The sequence below is a fragment of the Vespa velutina genome, chromosome 6, assembly GCF_912470025.1.
Source record: "Vespa velutina chromosome 6, iVesVel2.1, whole genome shotgun sequence".
NCBI lineage: Eukaryota > Metazoa > Arthropoda > Insecta > Hymenoptera > Vespidae > Vespa > Vespa velutina.
In genome coordinates, this window is record NC_062193.1 from 7,670,960 (window position 1) to 7,691,663 (window position 20,704).

General features: G+C 32.1%; 1 protein-coding gene across 4 annotated transcripts in view; it reads right to left on the minus strand.

The window, feature by feature from the left end:
* Positions 1-22: 22 nt before the first annotated feature.
* The window catches only part of LOC124950125 (leishmanolysin-like peptidase), a 256,379-nt gene continuing 235,697 nt past the window's right edge, over positions 23-20,704 (minus strand). For 3 of the 4 annotated variants that reach the window (XM_047496395.1, XM_047496397.1, XM_047496396.1), the window contains 11 exons: positions 11,376-11,487; positions 9,959-10,140; positions 6,740-6,943; positions 3,705-3,930; positions 2,920-3,113; positions 2,332-2,340; positions 2,075-2,207; positions 1,831-1,990; positions 1,528-1,694; positions 1,276-1,395; positions 23-1,147 (listed from right to left, as the gene is read on the minus strand). In XM_047496395.1, the coding sequence (XP_047352351.1) occupies positions 986-1,147; positions 1,276-1,395; positions 1,528-1,694; positions 1,831-1,990; positions 2,075-2,207; positions 2,332-2,340; positions 2,920-3,113; positions 3,705-3,930; positions 6,740-6,943; positions 9,959-10,140; positions 11,376-11,487 (1,669 nt within the window). In that variant the 3' untranslated portion in view covers positions 23-985. The remainder of the gene's footprint in view (positions 1,148-1,275; positions 1,396-1,527; positions 1,695-1,830; positions 1,991-2,074; positions 2,208-2,331; positions 2,341-2,919; positions 3,114-3,704; positions 3,931-6,739; positions 6,944-9,958; positions 10,141-11,375; positions 11,488-20,704) is intronic. The other variant, XM_047496394.1, reaches the window with a different exon arrangement.

Genomic DNA, 20,704 nt, shown 5'->3' on the forward strand with positions numbered 1-20,704 from the left:
ACTTGTCTTTGCCGTTTTATCCTTCTCCCTTCTACATGTCTTTTAAAAAACACTTCGATATGACTCATTGTTTCTCACTTACAAGTTTGTATGTTAAGCGTAAAAAGGAAAAAAAGAAAAAAAAAAAGAAAAAAAAAAAAAAAATAAAAATAATCATTGTACAACGAAGATGGAGGTACATACATATACATAAATGCATCATCTCACTTCGCTCTTAAAGATTTTACGGGAATGTTAATAAGTTTACAAAGTATAGAATGTTAGATCCATTTCACGACGTTATTACGAATTATTCATTCGCTTTGTAAAATGTTTAAGAATATATCCGATTCCTTAATAATATATAATATATATATATAATATATAATATATAATATATAATATTTAATATATATATAATATATATATATATAATATATAATATATATATATTCTTCGCACAAAAATAACACTATAAGGATTTCATTGTCATCCTTCAGTCTAGAAGAAAAAAAAAAAAAAAAAAGAGAAAAGAAAAAAGAAACTAGTAACAATAAAATCAATCAAAACGAGTCATTTCTAAGACTGTGTTAAAGAATTAGAAATGTTTCGCGTATTTCTAAACGAAAATCTTTTAGCTTTTTATGTTTTAATATATCGAAACGTATTGGAATATTAAAGAAACGATTAGACTGAAATAGAATTTACCCGTATGCTTGAGAGCTAAGGTATTAGCTTAGAAGAATGTATTTTTTATCGGGTCGAAGTTTTTCGAAGCTTAAAGAATGCAACGAATATTTTCGACATTCGATGTTTTGTATCTATTTGTGTGTGTGTGTGTGTTTGTGTTTATGTGCGTTATGTATGTATATGTATACCTTCTGTATAGATCATCGTGATTCCTAAACGCATAACGCAACTACGATGATGAACGATCATTAATATATTGCCGTCTTATCGAGTCAGATGATTGTAAAAAAAACGTACTAGATTCGACAACGTCATATCATCTAACGACGAAAGAGAGATACGCGATTAAAAGAATAATTGCTAAGTTTAGGCCGAAATTTTCTGCTGATGAGCAGTAAAGATTGTCTCTGTGATAATAAGTTGCTGGTGGATGTTCATCGCCAGGTTTACACCATTCGCCTCGAGCTTTTAATTCGGCCTAAAAGAGATTGGACAGATTAATAAAATGATTGATAAAAAAAGGATAAGTCATTTGGATAGAATCATTATTAATATAATTCTATTCTATTAATTCTATTGATTATAGACCAAATAGAAATGTCTTACTTGACATATATCTTTACAGGGTGGACATATTAAAGCTCCTTTATGTAGCCAACCATTTTGAATTATTCTGATTGCTATTTCTTGTCCGGCATGATAGCAGGTATAAGTATAGTTTGCCACCTAGAATGAAAGAAATGACATTTAATAATAGATAGTGATAACGTATCCACGTCCAATAATAAATATTCTCTGTCTTCGCCAGTGAAATTATTAATGACTTAAGATAATTGCTCATTAAGGTATTCCACCGACCATAATATGCAGACGGCCCATCTCGCATTTGTATTGATAGCAACCAGAGCCCCAATGTTGCCATTGACGTGCCAATTTGCACGTTCTCTCTTCCCACATTTGATTGGTATGATCGAAGCATCTCGAGTGCGATCCGTATTTCTCAAGGGCGAAATTTTTTTCCGGATCTAATGTGAAAACGTGAAAAATCTTATATAAAATTTAACAGAAAATTTTCAATGTAAATATTTTATAAATATACGTCTGCCATATATATTATTATATACAATACTATATCAGTTATTATAAGTTTTATATATTTACGTGGATTATTATCCTCGTAAAGACAATGAGATCCTCTGACGACAATGTTTCGAGCTCGCCACGTAAACTCTTGGATATAAGGACAATAATCCGCCAGAGATACCGAACCACCATAGTATTGTTCTTCTCCAGGTGGTACGTGTGGAATCGAATCGAAATTCTATTGAAAATGAGAATACAATTGTTATGATATAATTATAATTTAAATACAACATTTATGTATAGATATATAATGTATATCTACCTGATATTTTTTTGGTAATGGTTGAGGATGTTTTACCAAATTGCATAAAGCTACGGAACTTCGATCATCTGTACACTCGGTTTGCAATGGATCTTGCTTCACTTTATTGCAGAATGGATGAATCGATTTTCCCCTAGAAAAGAAAAGAAAAATTTTAGGATTAGATAATAGACGATGTAACGAGATCACGTCCAATGATTTCGTATATTTTTCAAAAATTCTCCAAACTTTTTATCCCAAAAATTTGTATTACTCACTTTTGCACTCTGCCGTTATTCCGATATCCCGAAGAAAGAGATTTGAGAAAAGAGATATAAAGTTATTTTTTCTTTTTCTTTTTTTTTTTTTTAATTTAGAAAAGAGATTGCAGATAGAAAAAAAATTGATAATTTAATCATCTCGCGAGGTAATAATAAACATTTGTTTCTTATAAAATTTGTATCAGATAGAAGATAAAAACGGAGAAGGAAAGTGACAAAGGGATATTAAAAAAAAAAAAAAAAAAGAAAAAAAAAAGAAATAGAAAGATGGATTTATTTCTATAAATCATTAAATGGAGGATCTCAGATATCTCAGGCAACCATTTTACGTGAGTAACTACAGTCGAGTATTAAAGTGCACGATAATCAAGTTTCTTACGCTTTGAACAAGCAAGAAGCAAGAAAATTCCGACGATGCTTTTAACGGAATAGGCTTTCTTTCGAAGATAAACACGAATTACAAGGAGAAAGAATTCACGTTTTACCAGGGATAAGATTTCAATGTGAAAATTCAAAACATGACTGTTCCGACGATAACCATTCGAATATGGGTGTCGACGATTTAAATTCAACGACGATACTTACGATAAACGTGATGATTTCGAGGATATCCATTCCTTGCAGGATTTCATAGCAAAATCGCAGCCCAAGCGTCTTCCCCAGCCGAGTTCTTGCGCCATCGAATAATTCGCACTGTACCAACCGGTGTCCTCCATCAAGGCAAGCGTAATCCTCGAATAAACTGGATTTTGAGTGTGCGTACCAGTCATAGCTTCGTTCTGTCATAAAACAAAGATTCTTTATTATTAATTATTTTACCATTTTGCCAGATAGTATAATAATATTTTTGTCTTCGTAAATTGATCATAATAATTTTTTTAAAGCATAATCAATCGAAATATTATTAAATTACGATGAAATTTGAAAACTGTTTAACACTTTGCAGACGGGGAACGATTGTAATTAAAGTTCGGAAAAAAATTATTCGTAAAATGGATTTTCTTTTTTCTTTTTTTTTTTTCTTTTTTCATGTTTACAAAAGTGACAAATAAAAATTATACGTAATTAGTCAATTTTTATTTTTTTTTTTTTTTATCTACAAAGTTAAATTCCTTCAGATCAATAACATTCGTAAATTATCGAGTTGATTCAATTCGCTATACATTCTTAAACCATGGAAAATTATGGCCCTTTAATAATATAAAGTGTTAATAAGAGTATCGTAATAAATGATCATATATATTTATTCGTTTGCATTGTAAATATTTCTAAACAAAAAATGAGAAATTATTCAAAAGGATAAGTTTTACTTTGTAGATCAATTAAATTGCGTTAAAAAAGATATAGTTCGAATTTCGAAAATTACCAACCTCGAAGACCCGCTTTTCCCAATGCGTCAAGGCTGTCCCATCCTCACCCTGGTCTTCGAGTTCTGCACCCTCCAAGTTCGGGCAATTGAAATGTGCTTGAACTTCGGCACGAACTCGTGGCGTTACGATCATTTGCATCGACCTCTCGACGTAACCACCGTGCACTTGCCAATATGGCCTCGTTACGGTCTTGATCGTACTCTCGCTCCACTGATGCGTTTGCAATCTGCGCACATGCGGTAAATTATTACTTCTTCTTTCTTCTTCTTTTTTGCTTTGTTTTACGTCTCCCTCCCTCCTCCCTCCGCCCCTATCTTCTTTTTCTCTCATTAATCGGGTTCGTTAATTAAGGTCTTTTCGCGAGAGTAAAAACAAAAACGAAAAAAAAAAAAAAAAAAAAAACAGAAAAGCAGAAAAAAGGACTAGTTTTGTCTATCTCTCGTTATGGAATTAATTAAAACGAACTTTTCTTCCCCTTTACATATATGAAATTTGTACTTGGAAATTTGAATAAAAATTAAGTTTTATCGTCGACAAGAGTGATGTTGGAAGGGAGGGGAAGGAGGAAAGGAAGAGAAAAAATAAAGGATCTAAAAATATTTCAAGTATTGCAAGGAGATTGATAAGACAGGCGTATCATCTTTTAATGAAACTGATATCTTGTTATCTATGGAGAAAAAAAATATATACATATATATATATATATATATATATATGTATGGACATCTTCAATAATTTTTCTAATCATCTACTCTAATCTCTAGTGACACGTGTATATCTGACATTATTACGGGTAGAACCATTGGAGCATTGAAAATATCGTATCCTACGTGACAGGCATACTGGTGGTTCGAAAGTCGATTAAAAACCTCTGGAGATATCCGGAGAGTAATTTAATCGCATTCCTATTGCTCTCTCTCTCTCTCTCTCTCTCTCCCTCTCTTTCTTTTTATTTTTCGAACAGAATGATTGATACAGCACGGTAGTAGAAGGCTGTTTTCGACAGCGAGCCAGCCATCGCTTTTCATATTTCGACATGACGGATGTATCCGTGAATGGTCATTTCACGGAATACGAACACGAGGTGAAAAACATTATTACATTTGAATGTATACTCTCTTTCTCTCTTTCTATCTATCTATCTATTATTCTTTCTCTTTTTCTCTCTCTCTCTCTCTCTCTCTCTTTCTACCTACCTATTTATCTATGTATAATTCTCTCCCCTACTTTTTCTATCTATCTATCTCATTCGTTTATATCTTGAAACGTTTACGAAATAATGGAAGAGCTTTGTGAAAATGAAAGGATATCGATCGTTATCAAAAATTGTAAATGAATTGTTGTTCTTTCGAGGAATTAAAAAGAAACAAAAAAAAAAAAAAAAAAAGAAAAGAAAAAAAAAAGAAAAAAAAACCAAAAAAAAAAAGGAATGTAATATATCGTCGACTTTTAATAAGAAAATTATAATATTCAAATAACAACAGACGACTTATCGATGATCAGATTTATAGAAACATTTATGAAATATCATATAAACCGAACGTCTTATATTTGTTCAGCATTCAAGAAATACACGAAAGAGAAGTTACATATATACGATAAATCTTATAAAAATGTTTATCCGAAAGATACTTTTCTTCTTATAAGTATCAAGGTAGGATATAGATAGGAAAGTAATAGAATCAATCGAATAAATATTTACTTGGATAATAATTTTCTTTTGATATTGAATAAAAACAAACGATTAATTTCATTCTCATCGTAGTTGTTTGTTATTAATAATAAGTTCGTTTATCGAAAAATTAGATGTAAATAATATGAGATAACGATATTAAGTATGGGATTTTGTTGGAAATGGTATCGTTAAGTTGAATGATAAATTTTTTTAATTGCAAGAAATACGAGAAAATATTTTTCGCGATCCTTTAAGGCGTTGATATGGAAAATATTAAAAGCATATAGACGTCGAGAATAGAGGGTTGAATTTTTAAGAGTGACGAGATGTAAAGTAGGGAAAAAGGAAGAAGAGAGAGAAAGAGAGAGAGAGAGAGAGAGAGAGAGAGAGAGAGAAAGAGAGATGATACACAAAAAATGAAACTAGAGTGGAAAACGTGAAAGAGAGAAAGAGAGAGAGAGAGAGAGAGAGAGAGAAAAAAGAGGAAATAGCAAAAAGCACGATGGTAGCAACGACGTGTTCCTCGCTGGAACGGTTCGTTACGGTTCGTCGACTATAAGAAAGCGAGGAAAGCTGGAATTTTCCAATTTTAAAGGCAGATACACGGGAAAGATGGTGGAAGATCCGGGGGGAAGAAAGAGTTAGGAAAAAAGAGATGAAAGAATGTCGTCAGGTTGGATGATGGATCGTTTTAACCACCGACGACATTGTTTCCTTTTTGTTTCTTCCTTGGGAATCAGATAGAAACGTCAAAGTAATTTACGTCTCTATGTCTTTCATTTCTATTCGGGTTTCGTCATTTAATATGTGTTCAATATATACTATTAACATTTGTATAGATTTTCAATTAAAATCTGTTAGAATCAATTAGTTCAAACTAGAAATTAGTAGAAATAATTGATTACTATAGGATTCATCAATCATCGATTAAGACTGCTAATTTGTTGGGTCAGTATTTTTAAACATTTATGATAAAATAACAGTGAGTAATATAAGTGACGCAATACTGACGCTTAATTATTTATACTGATCCAAATATTCGTATATATATATATATGTATATATATATATATGTGTGTGTGCGTGTGTGTATTGACCATTTATTTCACAATATAATTACCATTAATTAATAAAAGTATTATGATTCTATAAATAGTAATAAGTGATCGATTAAATAGGGAAATAATTTATTTAAAGAAATATTTTCGTTTATAAAATAAAAGAGAAAAAAAATAATTTTTTCGATGAACTTTCCACTCATATACATCATCGTAAAAAGAATCTCTTATTATCTATGTTATATATTTCATTATTTTTTTTTTTCCATTCTTGGTTTTTTTTCTTTTTTTTTTATACTCACTTTTCATTCAACGGAGGCTTCCCGGTGTCACTTCTTCTCGGTGTTCTCGGCTCACCGTTTTCATCCCTGTAAAAGGCGTAAAGACTGACGGAGAAGCCCAAAGCGTGAAGAATTTCGTGTTTGACGGTGCTCAACAATGTTTCAAGTTCCTGAGGCTTCGTACTGATACTGCCTGGGCAAAGATTTGCGTGTCCTGCGATTGGTCTGAAAAGAACAAATATTAAAAGAATTAACAATTAAGAAATTTAAAGGGACATATCCTTATATACATATATATTAGTATCATTCAATGGATAATTTCTCTCTTTCTCTTGTATAAAGTTATTACAAAAATAGAAAGACGTTGTTGTAAGAGATCGAATTTGATATATTATTCGTCACACGTGCCTCTGACGTATGAATTCAATTCACTACATTCGATCGATAGAAGAAATCGTAATGCTTTTGAAATATTCACGGAAGTTTGATAGATTGCTTTGGAAATATTAAATCACGTGGAACGTTCGATTCTTCTCTCGTTCTATATATACGTCCTTTACCGGAGGTAACTATATTGTTGAAGTAAAAGCTTTTCAATGGATAAATCGCGAATTGAAATTTCTCGCGACAAACATATACCTCAATAATTTGTTCTCTACTGTATTATATATTTTGTCGATATATACATATGTTTTTCTATGGAATATCGGGAGAAAAAAAAATACACACACTCACACACACACACACACACACACACATACATTAATTAAATCGATCGACGATGACTTATATTCGAAAATATTATTTTTCTATACATTTTACATATTAGATATTACATTTTTAAACGAGAACGATGACTGATTATTTGGAAATAAAAGTTATGATAAAAAAGTCAAAAAAAAAAAAAAAAAAAAAAAAAAGAAAGAAAGAAAGAAAGGGAGGCGGGTGGAAAAAAAAGAAGAAACGTTGGTAGAAAAAATTGTTCGGTATAAGTAGTCACATTATGTGATAGAAATAATTTTTATGTCGACGAAATAATCGAAGAGATTTTAAGGTCAAGTTAATTTCCTTAAATGAAAATTCATATACTTCCATTCATAATAAATCCATAAATAATGGATTTATCGAGACAAATTTAATGACCTGCTATATCGTATCGTTTCGTGTAGTAAGGCCATAAATTAGTGAGATTGAGAAATCACGTCAACGTGTATTGTACGTGACCTATTCAATCGATAATATCATAAATGTTAGACCGTACGAATCGATTAAATCGTACGCTATAGATATAAACAATGATCGAGTTTTTTTTTTTTATCTTACCTTATATCTTTCACATTTATCTTTTTTCCTTCAAACAATCAATTTAGCGTGTTAATATGTCTTCAACAATTTCAAAAGTCGAAAGATATAATAATTTTCATTTATAAACGAAATGCCTATTTCAAATTTTTCATTATTATTATTATTATTATTATTATTATTATTATTATTTGTGTTTTACAATATTATTAGCGTATTAATGGCTTGTTGAACGGTTGTCAACATTGTAATGGTATATTAAAATATTTTCCTTTTTTTTTTTTTTTTCTTTTTTCTTTCTTTTTTTGATACCTTCAATTCCCCGTGAGATATTTCATCGTCTCCGTTTAAATTTAACAACCTATATAATTAATGTATATAGTGCAAGGTATATTGTATATAGTGCAACACGATGGAGACCTTATTTCATTTACGTCGAATGCATTAAGGGAAGTCCGTTTCAGAGGAACAGAGTCGACACAAAGCGGCGTTTTAATGGCGCCATCGCGGACAGAATCGATAAACGTGAAGCTTATTGTAAAATGAAGATAGAATATATATATATATATATATATATATATATATATATATATATAAAAAAAAAAAAAAAAAAACAAAAGAAGAAGAAGAAATAGAGGGGGGAAAAAATGAAAGAAAAAGAGATAAATAATAAGAAAAATAATAGAATGAGTCGTTAAAGAAATATTTATGAAATATTTTCGAAAAATTCGTGAAATAATTCGATAGATATCGAGTTTCAAATTTTTTTTGCTTAACGTCTCAATCCAGTTTTATATACAACTTGTCGAATGCACGTCGAATATTCTTCGAAAAGAATACGAGGAAATTTCGAAAAGGAAGGAAATTCGAATTTGACAGGTTCGAGTGTAAAAAGAGAGAGACAGGGGAGACAGGGACATAGAGAGACAGCCAGACAGACAGACAGAGATACAGAGGGAAAGAGAGAGAGAGAGAGAGAGAGAGAGAGAGAGAGGGAGAGAGAGAGAGAAGGAAAATCAGTAGAACGAGATAAACGTGAATATAGCGAAGCGAACGCGGTCTGTATTGAGAAATATTCTATTTCAATAAAGTGGTGTTATATTATAACTCGAATGCGCGAATCGATCATCGCAAAAATATGAACGATTCGAAAGAGAGAAAGAGGAGAGTGGGAGAGAGAGAGAGAGAAGAGGACACAATGATGAAGAGAAAGAGACGTGTAAGGGGGAAATACGAGATAGTGGACAATACGCGTTCGCATCTGCCTTGCAAATCGGAGTGAATATTTAAATTCGACGTATCTATCAAACGTACCAAATCGTTCCCTAGCTAGATTCTATGTAACACCGTAGGGGCTCGCTTCAAGCGAGATAGTGATTAAATCGTACGGCAAAATTTAATTCAACGTTAGGTTACATTAGTCGAGAAAAGAAATTGGTTTATTCGTTGTTTGTAATTTTTTTTTTCTCTATTGTCATGTTAACGTTTCTCGTATTTCGTTTGTAAATAAAACATGTAAAGTCATTATTATTCAAAAATTCTTTCGATATTTAAATCTATCTTTAACTTTATAACTTTTCGTTTTTTCTTCCTTTAATTCTCTTTGTAACATTATTCTTAAATAAATACTTTTATTCATATAATATGTAAATTGAAAAAACATTCCTTTATAATCGGTACTACTTGTATATTTATTATTCATGAAAATGTATCTCTTTTTGTACTTTTTTTACAAATGCCATTTCGTATTTTAATCTCTTTAAGGTGATGACGTTCTGAAGAATCTGTTTTGTTTTCTTCAGTCGTCAGGGATATAGGGTGGAAATATAAAGAAGAGTTATACAAGTCAAACAAAAAGAGAAAGAGAAAGAGATACACACACACACACACATACGCACACGCACACGCACACATACATACACGTTAAAATATACTCACCGATCCAATGCAGCTTCCTGTTGACAGTGAGCAGCATAAGCGACCGTCAATCCCTTGTGACATCTCTCGGTCTGCATAGCGGACACATAAAATACGAAGTCCGCGCCGTCGATTCCGGGACCGGCTTTACTTCCTTCCGCCACCTGACAATTGTGACCCACTGCGTTGCAAATTCTGCACACCTGCGATCGCAAAATTCAAGGTATCAACGCGGAAATTCACGCCTTCCGCTTGAGAGCCGATCGAGAGCCGGCTAATAAATATTCATCGCCGTTATCGTTTCCTCGATAATTCATTTCTAAAACGTTCGTTATCGGATAAATTAATCGACGGAAAGTTAGATATATCTAGGATGATATAAGATTAAGCCATTGTAACGATTATTGCGATTAAAAAAATTATTAAGAAAATTTATATTTTCTAAAATGAATTATCATTTAATTTTGCACAATGATCTCGATAATTCTTAATGTGTGTGTGTGTGTGTGTGAAATTTAATGTTACTTTCGTCTCTATAGAAAAATAATATGATCGATGAAAGAAAAATTATCATACATGTCATAAATATTTTCTGAAGAATAATATTTATCATCATAGAAAATTAGAAATAAAATAAAGAGAGAAAGAATATTCTCGTATCGTTTACAGTAATTCATGAACGATTTCGAAATCCGATCTCAATCGGGTTGAGGTACTTACTTGGAGAAAGGTAGAATAATGGCGGCCGGGGGAGTATATAAGCGAGAAGAGATCTCACACGATGAACGCTCATAAATAAGCGCTCGGGTTCTGCGCTAGTTCAAAGTAGGGTAACCGCGTTATCCATTAGCGTTACGGAGTGTAATAGTCGTAGTAGGATAAGGACGAAGTAAATAATTTTGCGTAGTTCGTTAATCTTCTCTATGGAAGTACGTCGAGATAATAAGTTATTCGTCTTTAATTCTTTTCGGGGCCAATTAACGTCGCTCAATGTACTCTTAACTTTTCTTTTATAGCTGTGATAAAAGATCTTTCGTAGATCATTAACGAAGATCGATCGATTAAATATAATAGAAAAAGAGAGAGAGAGAGAGAGAGAGAGAGAGAGAGAGAGAGAGAATACACCGGCGAACGAAAAAAAAGAACTTTTAAATTTCGAATTTTAATATCAGTCTTCGATAAGACCGATCTGTTTTAGAGGAAGTTTACGTTTGTTTATTTATTTGCTTAAATAATTTCCACGCGATTGGTCTGAAAATTAGAATTTGATTGGTACCTATACGTATACGAAGCAAAATTATCAATCATATCTCGATTGATCAGCCAAGTAGAATTTGGCCCGAAGTCGTAATGAGCGCCTTGTATCTTGCGTTCCGAGAAGCTCATAAATTAGTGGCTTAATTAGCGTTACTTCCCTAGGTAATGAGTAATTACTTACGTCAAGATGGTCCTCTGGGACGACCACCTCTCCGCACATGGTCGTTGAACGGCAAGTATCTATGCAGTGAGTGTGATGATCTTGTACGAAGACCTGACTACTCTCGCATTTTCTGAAACAAGTAAATCAATATTTTAAAACATGATTCCTTTGACATGCATGTATAAGTTTATCTTATCTAAAAAGGAAAGATGAAAAATCACAAAAGAGAATTCTGGGCAAAATTTCTTTTTTTTTTTTCTTTTTTTTTTTCAAAGGGACCAAGAGACTAAAGAAATTTTGCTTTTAATCGAGAGAAAAGAAAGAAAGAGTGCGAATAATAATAAGAAAGAAACCGAAAGAGATACTCGCGTGGAACGATAAGCAATAAGAAACATTTACATATTTTCGATCTTTCGTTTTATAGAAACGAAAGTGCTGAGTGCTCTGTTACTACTGTGGCTGATACTACTTCTTCTCCCTCTTTGATCTTATTGTCCCGTTCTCGAGTTTTCTCTCGGTATTGTCTTCGCGTTCTTTCACGTTGAGAATTTATTAAAGAGACTGCTCTTTCTTTACTTTTTCTATCTGTTTTTTTTTTTTTCTCATCTTCTTTTTCTTCCTTCGCACGGACGATCCTCGAATAGATCTTAGAGACATTCACGTTCAGAAAGAAAAAGTCGATTTTTAATTAAGACCTTAATTAAGCTTCTTATCCGAGAAATTCGAAGTTTATGTAATACGAACGACGCGACGCTCGAGTTCCAAACTCGATAATTATAATCGAGACAGTCGGATAAATTCCTTCGTAAGGTAGAAATAGTTCTACAGACCTTTTGACCTTTTTCCTTATGACTACCGGTTAATATTCTCAGAAGAAAAGTTTTCGATTAATTATACGAGAACTTTTTAATATACAGTACCTTTTATTTTCACCTCGATCATTATCGAAGCTCATAATTTTTCATCTTTTCTTTTCTTTTCTTTTCTTTTCTTTTTCTTTTTCTTTTTTCTTTTTCTTTCTTTTTTTCTCTTTTCTTTTCTCATATTTCCTTCGATTAAAAATACGTTATCGTTATCAAATACATTGTATTTATTTCAAGTAAATATATTATTAATAAATTGAGAAATTGTATACTGTATTATATTTAATTTTATTTAAATTCATATAAAATCTTTATTGATCAATTTAAACGTTACAATCTGATTTAATCAATCAAAATTGTAAAGTTCTATAAAATTGTTAGTCAAACTCTTTGTTTTTCTATGAAAGGATAAAAGGATATACTTCTTGAAGAGATAGATCTTAAGGTAAGTTATATTCGATAGGAAAGGTGAGGAGAGAAGATCGATGCGTAACCAGAATATCTTTCGATAGGTCGAAAATGGCTGCTGTGGGACGATATTGACCAGAGGGTGTATACTTTTATAGGATAGAAGTAAGTACATACTATATGTACGTAGAAAGGGATGACGGTTGAGAAACCAAAGGAAAAGAATAAAGAGGACTCTAGGGGAAGGAAAACGGACAGAGTGGAACTAGTATTAAAAGAAAAAGAAGAAAAAGAAGAAGAAGAAGAAGAAGAAGAAGTAGAAAAAGAAGAAGGAAAAGATGCACTTCGCTAAATAAACGTCCTAGCTAGTTCGTGTTTGAAGACTCTCCTAGAGAGACGTAAACGTTGCAGTATGAATTGCCTCGAAACTCTTACACACACACACACACACACACAATCACATACAAATACACAAACACACACACACATATATATATATATATATATATATATATATATATATTGATCTTTATTTTTCAAATAATTCACGAATACGAAAACTGGCAACAAGTTAAACGTTATTTTCCAAACATTCGAGAAATTGATCGATCTATTATCACGTATATTTCATCATTCTTAAGATTAATAACTAATTACGAATTATTTTGCAATCGAATCGATCATTTGATTAATAACGAATATTCGTTTCGATATATGTCTACTTCATTATAATCGACATTTTACAATGGTGAACTAAGTGATTTGTAACACAGCGAATAAAATTACGAAATATATGATATTTTCGGAGAATGTTTCGTACTTTACGACTGTCATCGCAAATATTTTCGTTAATGGAGAGAACGTATCATTTTGTTTGCATAAAGTTTGTAACGTTGAGTTGAAATGATATGGATGTATTTTCCTAAAATTACGATAAAACCGTCATCTTGTTTTTCGTATCGAATACGTTGGACGTTAGTAAGGAAGAAAAGTCGAAGTTGATAGAATTGTGTAAAAAGTTCATCGTATTTGGAATTTAATTAGTACGAAACGGATATAATACCTACATCGTACGTAAAGTAAATCGATTTAATTAAAATCGATGCTCCCGATGTTGGTGTTGGTGAGGTAACTAACGCACAAAAAAAAAAAATGGATGGGTAAAAAAAAAAAAAAAAGAAAAAAGAAAAAAAAAGGAGATAAAGAGGGAAATAGGATTTCGGGTTTGGATTCCGACCAGTTTGGATCTCACTTTGATTCGAAAGAATTCTTTAAGCGGATGCGCTTAAAAATCTAATTTCGTCGGAAGGTTCAGACGATTATTAAATTCCTCGTCGTACGTACTTGAAGGAGAAAATTTCGCTAGTCGTAGGAAACTTTTAATTATTACGCTTTTTGAATCGGGAATCTTTTGAAAGAGACATAGAAAAACTTTCATTAACTCTCGTACAAGTTGAAACACAATAGGTTACGTGATGTAGTATCAACGTTGGATCAAAGTAACGATAATAAAAAAACTTTATCGGTTTTATATATCATCTTTTTATATCTCCGAATGTATTCCATAGAGCGTATAGATACAAACGTGTCTAGACAATCGTTTATGTTCTACTTAATTTTTTCTTTTTTTTTTTTTTTTTTTTTTTTCCCCCTATCGTATTAGATGTTCCTTTCGATCTTTATTTCGGGCATTATATCGAGATTAATCTTGAAACGAGTAAAACGTTTAACGTGTAAACGTTAAACGAGCAGCCAACTCTTGTGGCAAGTGTAATTCTCTGAATCCACTTACGAGACTCACCCTACGTCCTTTCTCCATTTTCTCGAGACATTTTAGGTGAGGGTAGGCCGATGGAACTAAGAAACTACGTTCCCTTTCGGTTTCACGACGGAAGACAAACTCGCGTAATTTTCTTCGATAAGCCGATATCGCGTCGACTTCTTGAGACTCCTCGAAATTGTAAGATTCTATCTCAATGCGAATTTATCTCGATAGAGAATAGATAGATAGTTAGAAAGAGATATAGAGAAAGAGAGTGAGAAAAGAGGGTCTAGAAGAGGCCTTCTACGTTCACTCGCTACTCGTCTCGTATATTCTCTTTGAGATCGCTTCGTGAGGGTAATGTTCCGTAGATTTTGTACGTCTATATATGTATGTATGTATGTATGTATGTATGTATGTATGTATGTATGCATGTATGCATGTATGTATGTATGTATGTAGAAGAGAGAATCAAAAGGAGAGTAAAGGAAAAGAGAAAGGAAAAGAAAAGGTGCTTGATGCTGAAGAAGAAGGGGACATACTCTAAACGAAAACGGTAAATTGCCTGGAAACCGCTCGAGTATTTACAGAGGACGTCGTTTTCCCGCTATGAACTAAGCCGCTCAATTCCGAGACTTCCGATCCGAGCCTCTTTCCGCCGCCATTTCCCGAAATCGAACTCCTAAATCTTACGAAATTTAAGTCCTATCTTCTTTCAACGATCTACCAGGAAATAAAAAAACTGCGTTATGTATATTCCAGGAGTATCTAAGGTGGTGTAATAAAATTTACAAGAATTACCATAATCGATTATAAAATTAGAGAAAAATAATATACTACGTGGATACGTTTGATTTGTTTCTTATATTATTGTTTTAATGCTATTTCCTTTTTCTTTTTTTTTTTTTTTTTTTTTTTTCTTTTATTCTATCTTAATATGTTCCTATTAATTATTTGAGAATTTAAGAGAAATTTAGAAAGTTTCGTTAATCTTTTAAATCCAATCTGTGTATCTTGTAAACGTGATAATACTTTAGAGTTACATTTTAGCTATCTCTTTTGAAAATTTAAGAACCAAGTTCGTTCTAGCATGAAAAAGGTTCGATATCGATAGCACCTCATCGTCGTTGTCGTCACAAGCTTGAAAATCCGGATCGCTCAGCTGCTTTTATCCGACTCACCGAGCGTAATTTCTTTGTAATCCGCGAAGGAAGAGCCTCTTTCTCGAGCATGGAGAAAAATTCAGAGGGGTTGGGTGGAAAGCGTTCGGAAAGCTCCGTTGGAAGTTCGTCGTTAGCTTAAAAGAGCAGAAGCGAGCTTTTCGAAAGCATTATCACTCGAGCTTGCACTTACTCCAAGCTTGCAACATCGACGCTGCTGGATTTGTCGTTGGTGACACGCTTTCTGCATTACCGAGAAGGCTCGCGTTGAAGAAAGACTTCTCACGGCTGTCCTCCTTCTCCTCTTCCTCCTCCACCTCCTCCTCCTTCTTCACCACCTCCCCTTTTCACTAACTTTTGCTTTTCCTATTTCTCATCATTTACGAATTTACACGTAAAGGAATTCATCCAATAATAATGCTTTTCGAACTTTTCAATGTCACCTCAAAACGCACGTTACACTACTCAATGTTAAATTTATAACGAAGTATTTAAAATTACTTTTTTATTTCTTGATATAAGAACTATCGAAGTACTAATGCCATTTGAAAAGTTTCGCGGCTTTCTTTCTTTCTTTCCTTTTTCTCTTTTTCTTTTTCCCCTCTTTCTTATTTTTATTTATAGATACATTTCATTCTTAAATTGAAAAGGAAAGAATGAAAAAATCTGGAAAACTTTTCAAATAGTCATAATATTTAAGATAATCATGTTACTCATGTTTTCTAATTTCTTGATTAACAATTATTAAAAATGATGATGACTATTAAAAACCATTTATCATATATTTCTCATCAAAAAATAAAATAATGAAAAATAATATATTTCGAGTATAATTAAATGATATGACGAATTAATTGTTAATCTACGTATTTGTTATCTCCTTAAATTTCAATTTCGACAATAATCATTATAATAAATAATTTTTCAATCATATTTAATTTAAATTCATAATACGCTTCATTATATTTCCACGATAGATATGATAATTGATAATTAATCGTATTAATTAAAGAATAAAAAATAATAAAAATTTTTTACTTTGTAAGATTAAATCATCATCTTTACGTATTATATGCGATGGTATAGGAACGATATAACTCGTATCAAACGACCGAATACCGAAAGAGGATTATTCGAATCTCCATAAATCGTTCACGAAAGAGAACGCGATTTGAAAGAGAACGCGATTGTAAAATAGGAGGAAGGCAAATCGACGGAGAAATTTATACGCGAGCAAACACGATGACCTTTCCATTTCTGAATTATTGATTACGATACGCGTAACGTACGTACAAAATCAGTTGTATCATCTTTCTCATCTTTGGATTGAGAATTTTTTAAATCTCTTGATTCGTAACGAGGGAGAGAGAGAGAGAGAGAGAGTTCGTATCGTGTTTGATGCACGATTTAGAAATGATGGAATTGAACGATTCGTACAGATCTGAAATTTATCGACGACGATACGCTTCGACGGAACGTGACATTGCATTTATATTCAAGATACCCAGGAATTTCTATAGATATATTCCATATCATAAGAGAACAGAGAGAGAGAGAGAGAGAGAGAGAGAGAGAGAGAGAGAGAGAGAGAGAAAGAGGAAGGAAAGAAAAAAAGTGGAAGATGAGCGAATAAAATAATTAGCTAATACTTTAATCCTGTAAAAAGCTTATGCGTGACCTGGTTGACGCACTCGTCGTCTCATTGCATTTAGCTGGTCGAGTTTCTTTAAGCTTGGAAATATGATTCTTCTTTCCTTTTTTCTCCTTCCTTCTTTCCTTCTTTCTTTCTTTTTTCTCCTGCTCGCTACATCGACACACAACTTTTTTTTCCCTCATATCTCTTTCTATATTTCGTTTTCTTTTTTTTTTTTTTTTTTTTTTTTTTTTTTTTTTTTTTCCCCTTTCTTTTCTGTATTTACGGTCTGTATATCCACATATCAGCACAAGCGAATGTTAAAACTTGAAAACAGTAACGTCGTTTCTATGGTATCTATGTATATTTATATGTAGAATATTATAGCAGTATGTACATAAATCCGCAAGACGCGGAATGATGTTTATGCAGGTGACGGTAGGGCAGTATGGTTTTAGAAAAGAGAGAGAGAGAGAGAGAGAGAGAGAGAGAGAGAGAAAACCTTGATATTTTTCCTTTGAGAGTGGAAATCCGGTATGCTCGTTTTCTTTCACTATTTTTCTTCGAGACCACAATAGCATCCGTGCGATAACATCCGCGTAGAGAAAACGCTAACGCAAAACTTCTGACGTCTTAAGCATTTCAGAATAGCGCATCTTCTTTCCGAGAAAGATTTATGAATACGCGTTTCTCGGAGATACGTGTAAGATGAGGGACACGGATTGGAGGCCGACGTGCGCTGTATACATATCTATATCTATATATATATACATATATATATATATATTATTTTTTTTTTTTTTATTATATATCCAATAGGAGGATTTTAGTTTGTGGTAGAACGCAGATTAATATTCGATATTTACATATATATATATATATGTAAATGTATATCATATATATCAGAGTCACGATCGACATTATATTCATAACACCATTGAAATAATTTAAAGAAATTCTTATTATAAAAATCGTAAGGTTTTTTTTTTTCGGAATGTAAAGTCGTGTTATGACAATAAAAGAAAAGAAAAAAAAAGAAAAGGAAAGGGAAAAAATAGTGACTGATTTGTTCGTTTGAAATGAAAAATTAAATAAAAGGGATAAAAAAAAAAGAAGAATAACAAAATGAATGTAATTAAGTGATGAGAAAGTTGATTAAGAGAAGGACAAACTTCTCTGTGTCCGATATTATAACTTGCACTTATTACTTGTTACGAGAACGGAACGTCTATTAGATTAGATCAATGATGTGGTCAGTCAAAAACTCTGGTCAGAAAATCACTTGTTAATTCGAGAAAACTTGTAATAAATATATCGCTCTTTAATTTGACCAAATGAAATTGCTAAACGAAATTATTTCAAACGAAAGTTTACGGCAATCGAAAGTATCGAATTCGTTCAAAATGAACACATATTGGAAAAGTATTCTCGGTGTCGTTTTTATTGCACACCGACGAAAGATTATTACACGTGAGTTTTACCGAGGAGATCAATTTACCAGACAGCGAGGTATATAATAAATTCTTACGAAGTAAGTTAAATTTAATTTAATTCGATTTACCTTCGTTTCTCACCATAAAATTATATACTTTCGTTCGTCTTAAAATATGAGAAGTTGTGACATTTAGAATGTTTCAAATTTATTTCCTGAAGGGTATTTAAAAAAAAAAAAAAAAAAAAAAAAAAAAAAAAAAAAAAAAAAAAAAGGAAGATTTAACGATTTGGATATTTCATAAATAATCAAACGTTAATTATTCTCTCGTTTAATTTAATTCTAATGTAAAATTCAACCTTTTTATCGCGTCATGTTAAAGCTTTTTTCATGAATTCATTTCGAAGAATTCAATGTTTGAAAATGACCCATCCAGTGTACGTATTATATACATGTACATAAGATAACACGTACGACGATACACGTACGTAAAGATTACGCGAATAAAACTGGAAAAGGATTGGGTTACTTCGATAAATCATTGCAAGGGGAATCAATTTTCGTCAGAGCGTCGTTCTCAGCTTAGGACGGAAGTTACAGGGCGGAAGTAAACAGGATAAATGTCCAGTCATCGGGAAGAAGATTAATGTGTATTCGAGGAACGTACGGCGTTTACTTCCAAGGGACAACGATAGGTAGACAATAAGGGACCGTTCTCGAAGACGAACGTCTTTCGGAAAAACGAAAAGACTCTTTCATCGTTGTATCTAAAAAAAGAAAAAAAAAAAAAAAAAAAAAAAAAAAAAAAAAAAAATGACAAAAAAATAAAAAGGAAAAAAAAAACGAAAAAGAACAATGATCCCGATCGATCGGACTCTAGGATACACAAATTCGTCTTGATCTTTTCTTTCTTTTCTTTTTTGCTTTCTTTCTTTCTTTCTTTCTTTCTTTTTCTTCTTTTTCCCAATGCGTCCACATTAAAAATAATATATCCTTGTAATAAATAACAAAGAAGAAAATACCATGATCCAATATCGTAATATCTAAAATCATTTTCTTTTTGTCATTGGTCTCATTGATTGTTTGTCTCTCGACAGACAGCGTGTCTCTAACATAGGGGAGGGGGGGGGGGGGAGGATGGTAAAGAGAAAAAAAGAAAATAAATAAATAAATAAAAAATGAGATAAGAAGAAAAGAAGGAGGAGGGGGTGGGGGTGGGGGTAAAACTCGATCAAGGTAAGACGATAAAATGATATTAAAATTTTCCATTGAACGATAGTCAGGTAATTTAGGATACGGTCCAAGTGATCATAGCTGAATTATAATCCTTCTTTCTCCTTTTTATATGTACACCGTATTCGCGATAACGAATGGATTTATATTTCCATTTCGAAATTAAAAGCATACAAACGACGTAAAGATTAAAAGAGACAGAATATCTTTGGAAGGATAACGACACGAAAAATGTATAAAAGAGCTTGAGAAGCGGTATCATAGGAGGGACTGTAGGGGGAGGGGCGGAAAGGTAAGGGAAAGGTTGGCACGTACTGGTAAGTACGTATGCAAAGCTGTTAGCGAATGAAACGTATGAGAGGAGGGGAAAGATGGGATTTAAATTCAAAGAAAAGCAATTCGAGAAGTCGGTTAATCTACTTTAATGAGGTCTCGACGAATAGGATAAGAAAGAAGATATTTAAGCTACGTTGGTTACCATGTTAATCTTCTCGAAAGAAAGAATCGTCTTTAAGGCTTATATTCATCATCCATGGTTTTATAATGGTTTATGACAACAATGATCACAGATATAATTCTTTTTCTTTATCGATTTTAATATACAATGGTTTTCATTTTAAATACGAAACTTTATGGGAGAATATGCTTTTGTCGAATTTTTTTTGACAAAGTTTTTATTTTCTTTGAAACAAAAAAAAAAAGAAAAAAAAAAAAAGAAAGAAAAAAATCGTATCGAAATATATTGTCATTAACGTTATAATATATACGTGGAAAGAGAATATAACTAATATTTAAATTTTTAAAATCATCCAATCGTTTAAACTTATTATAATGCTAATGATCTTTCATTGATTCG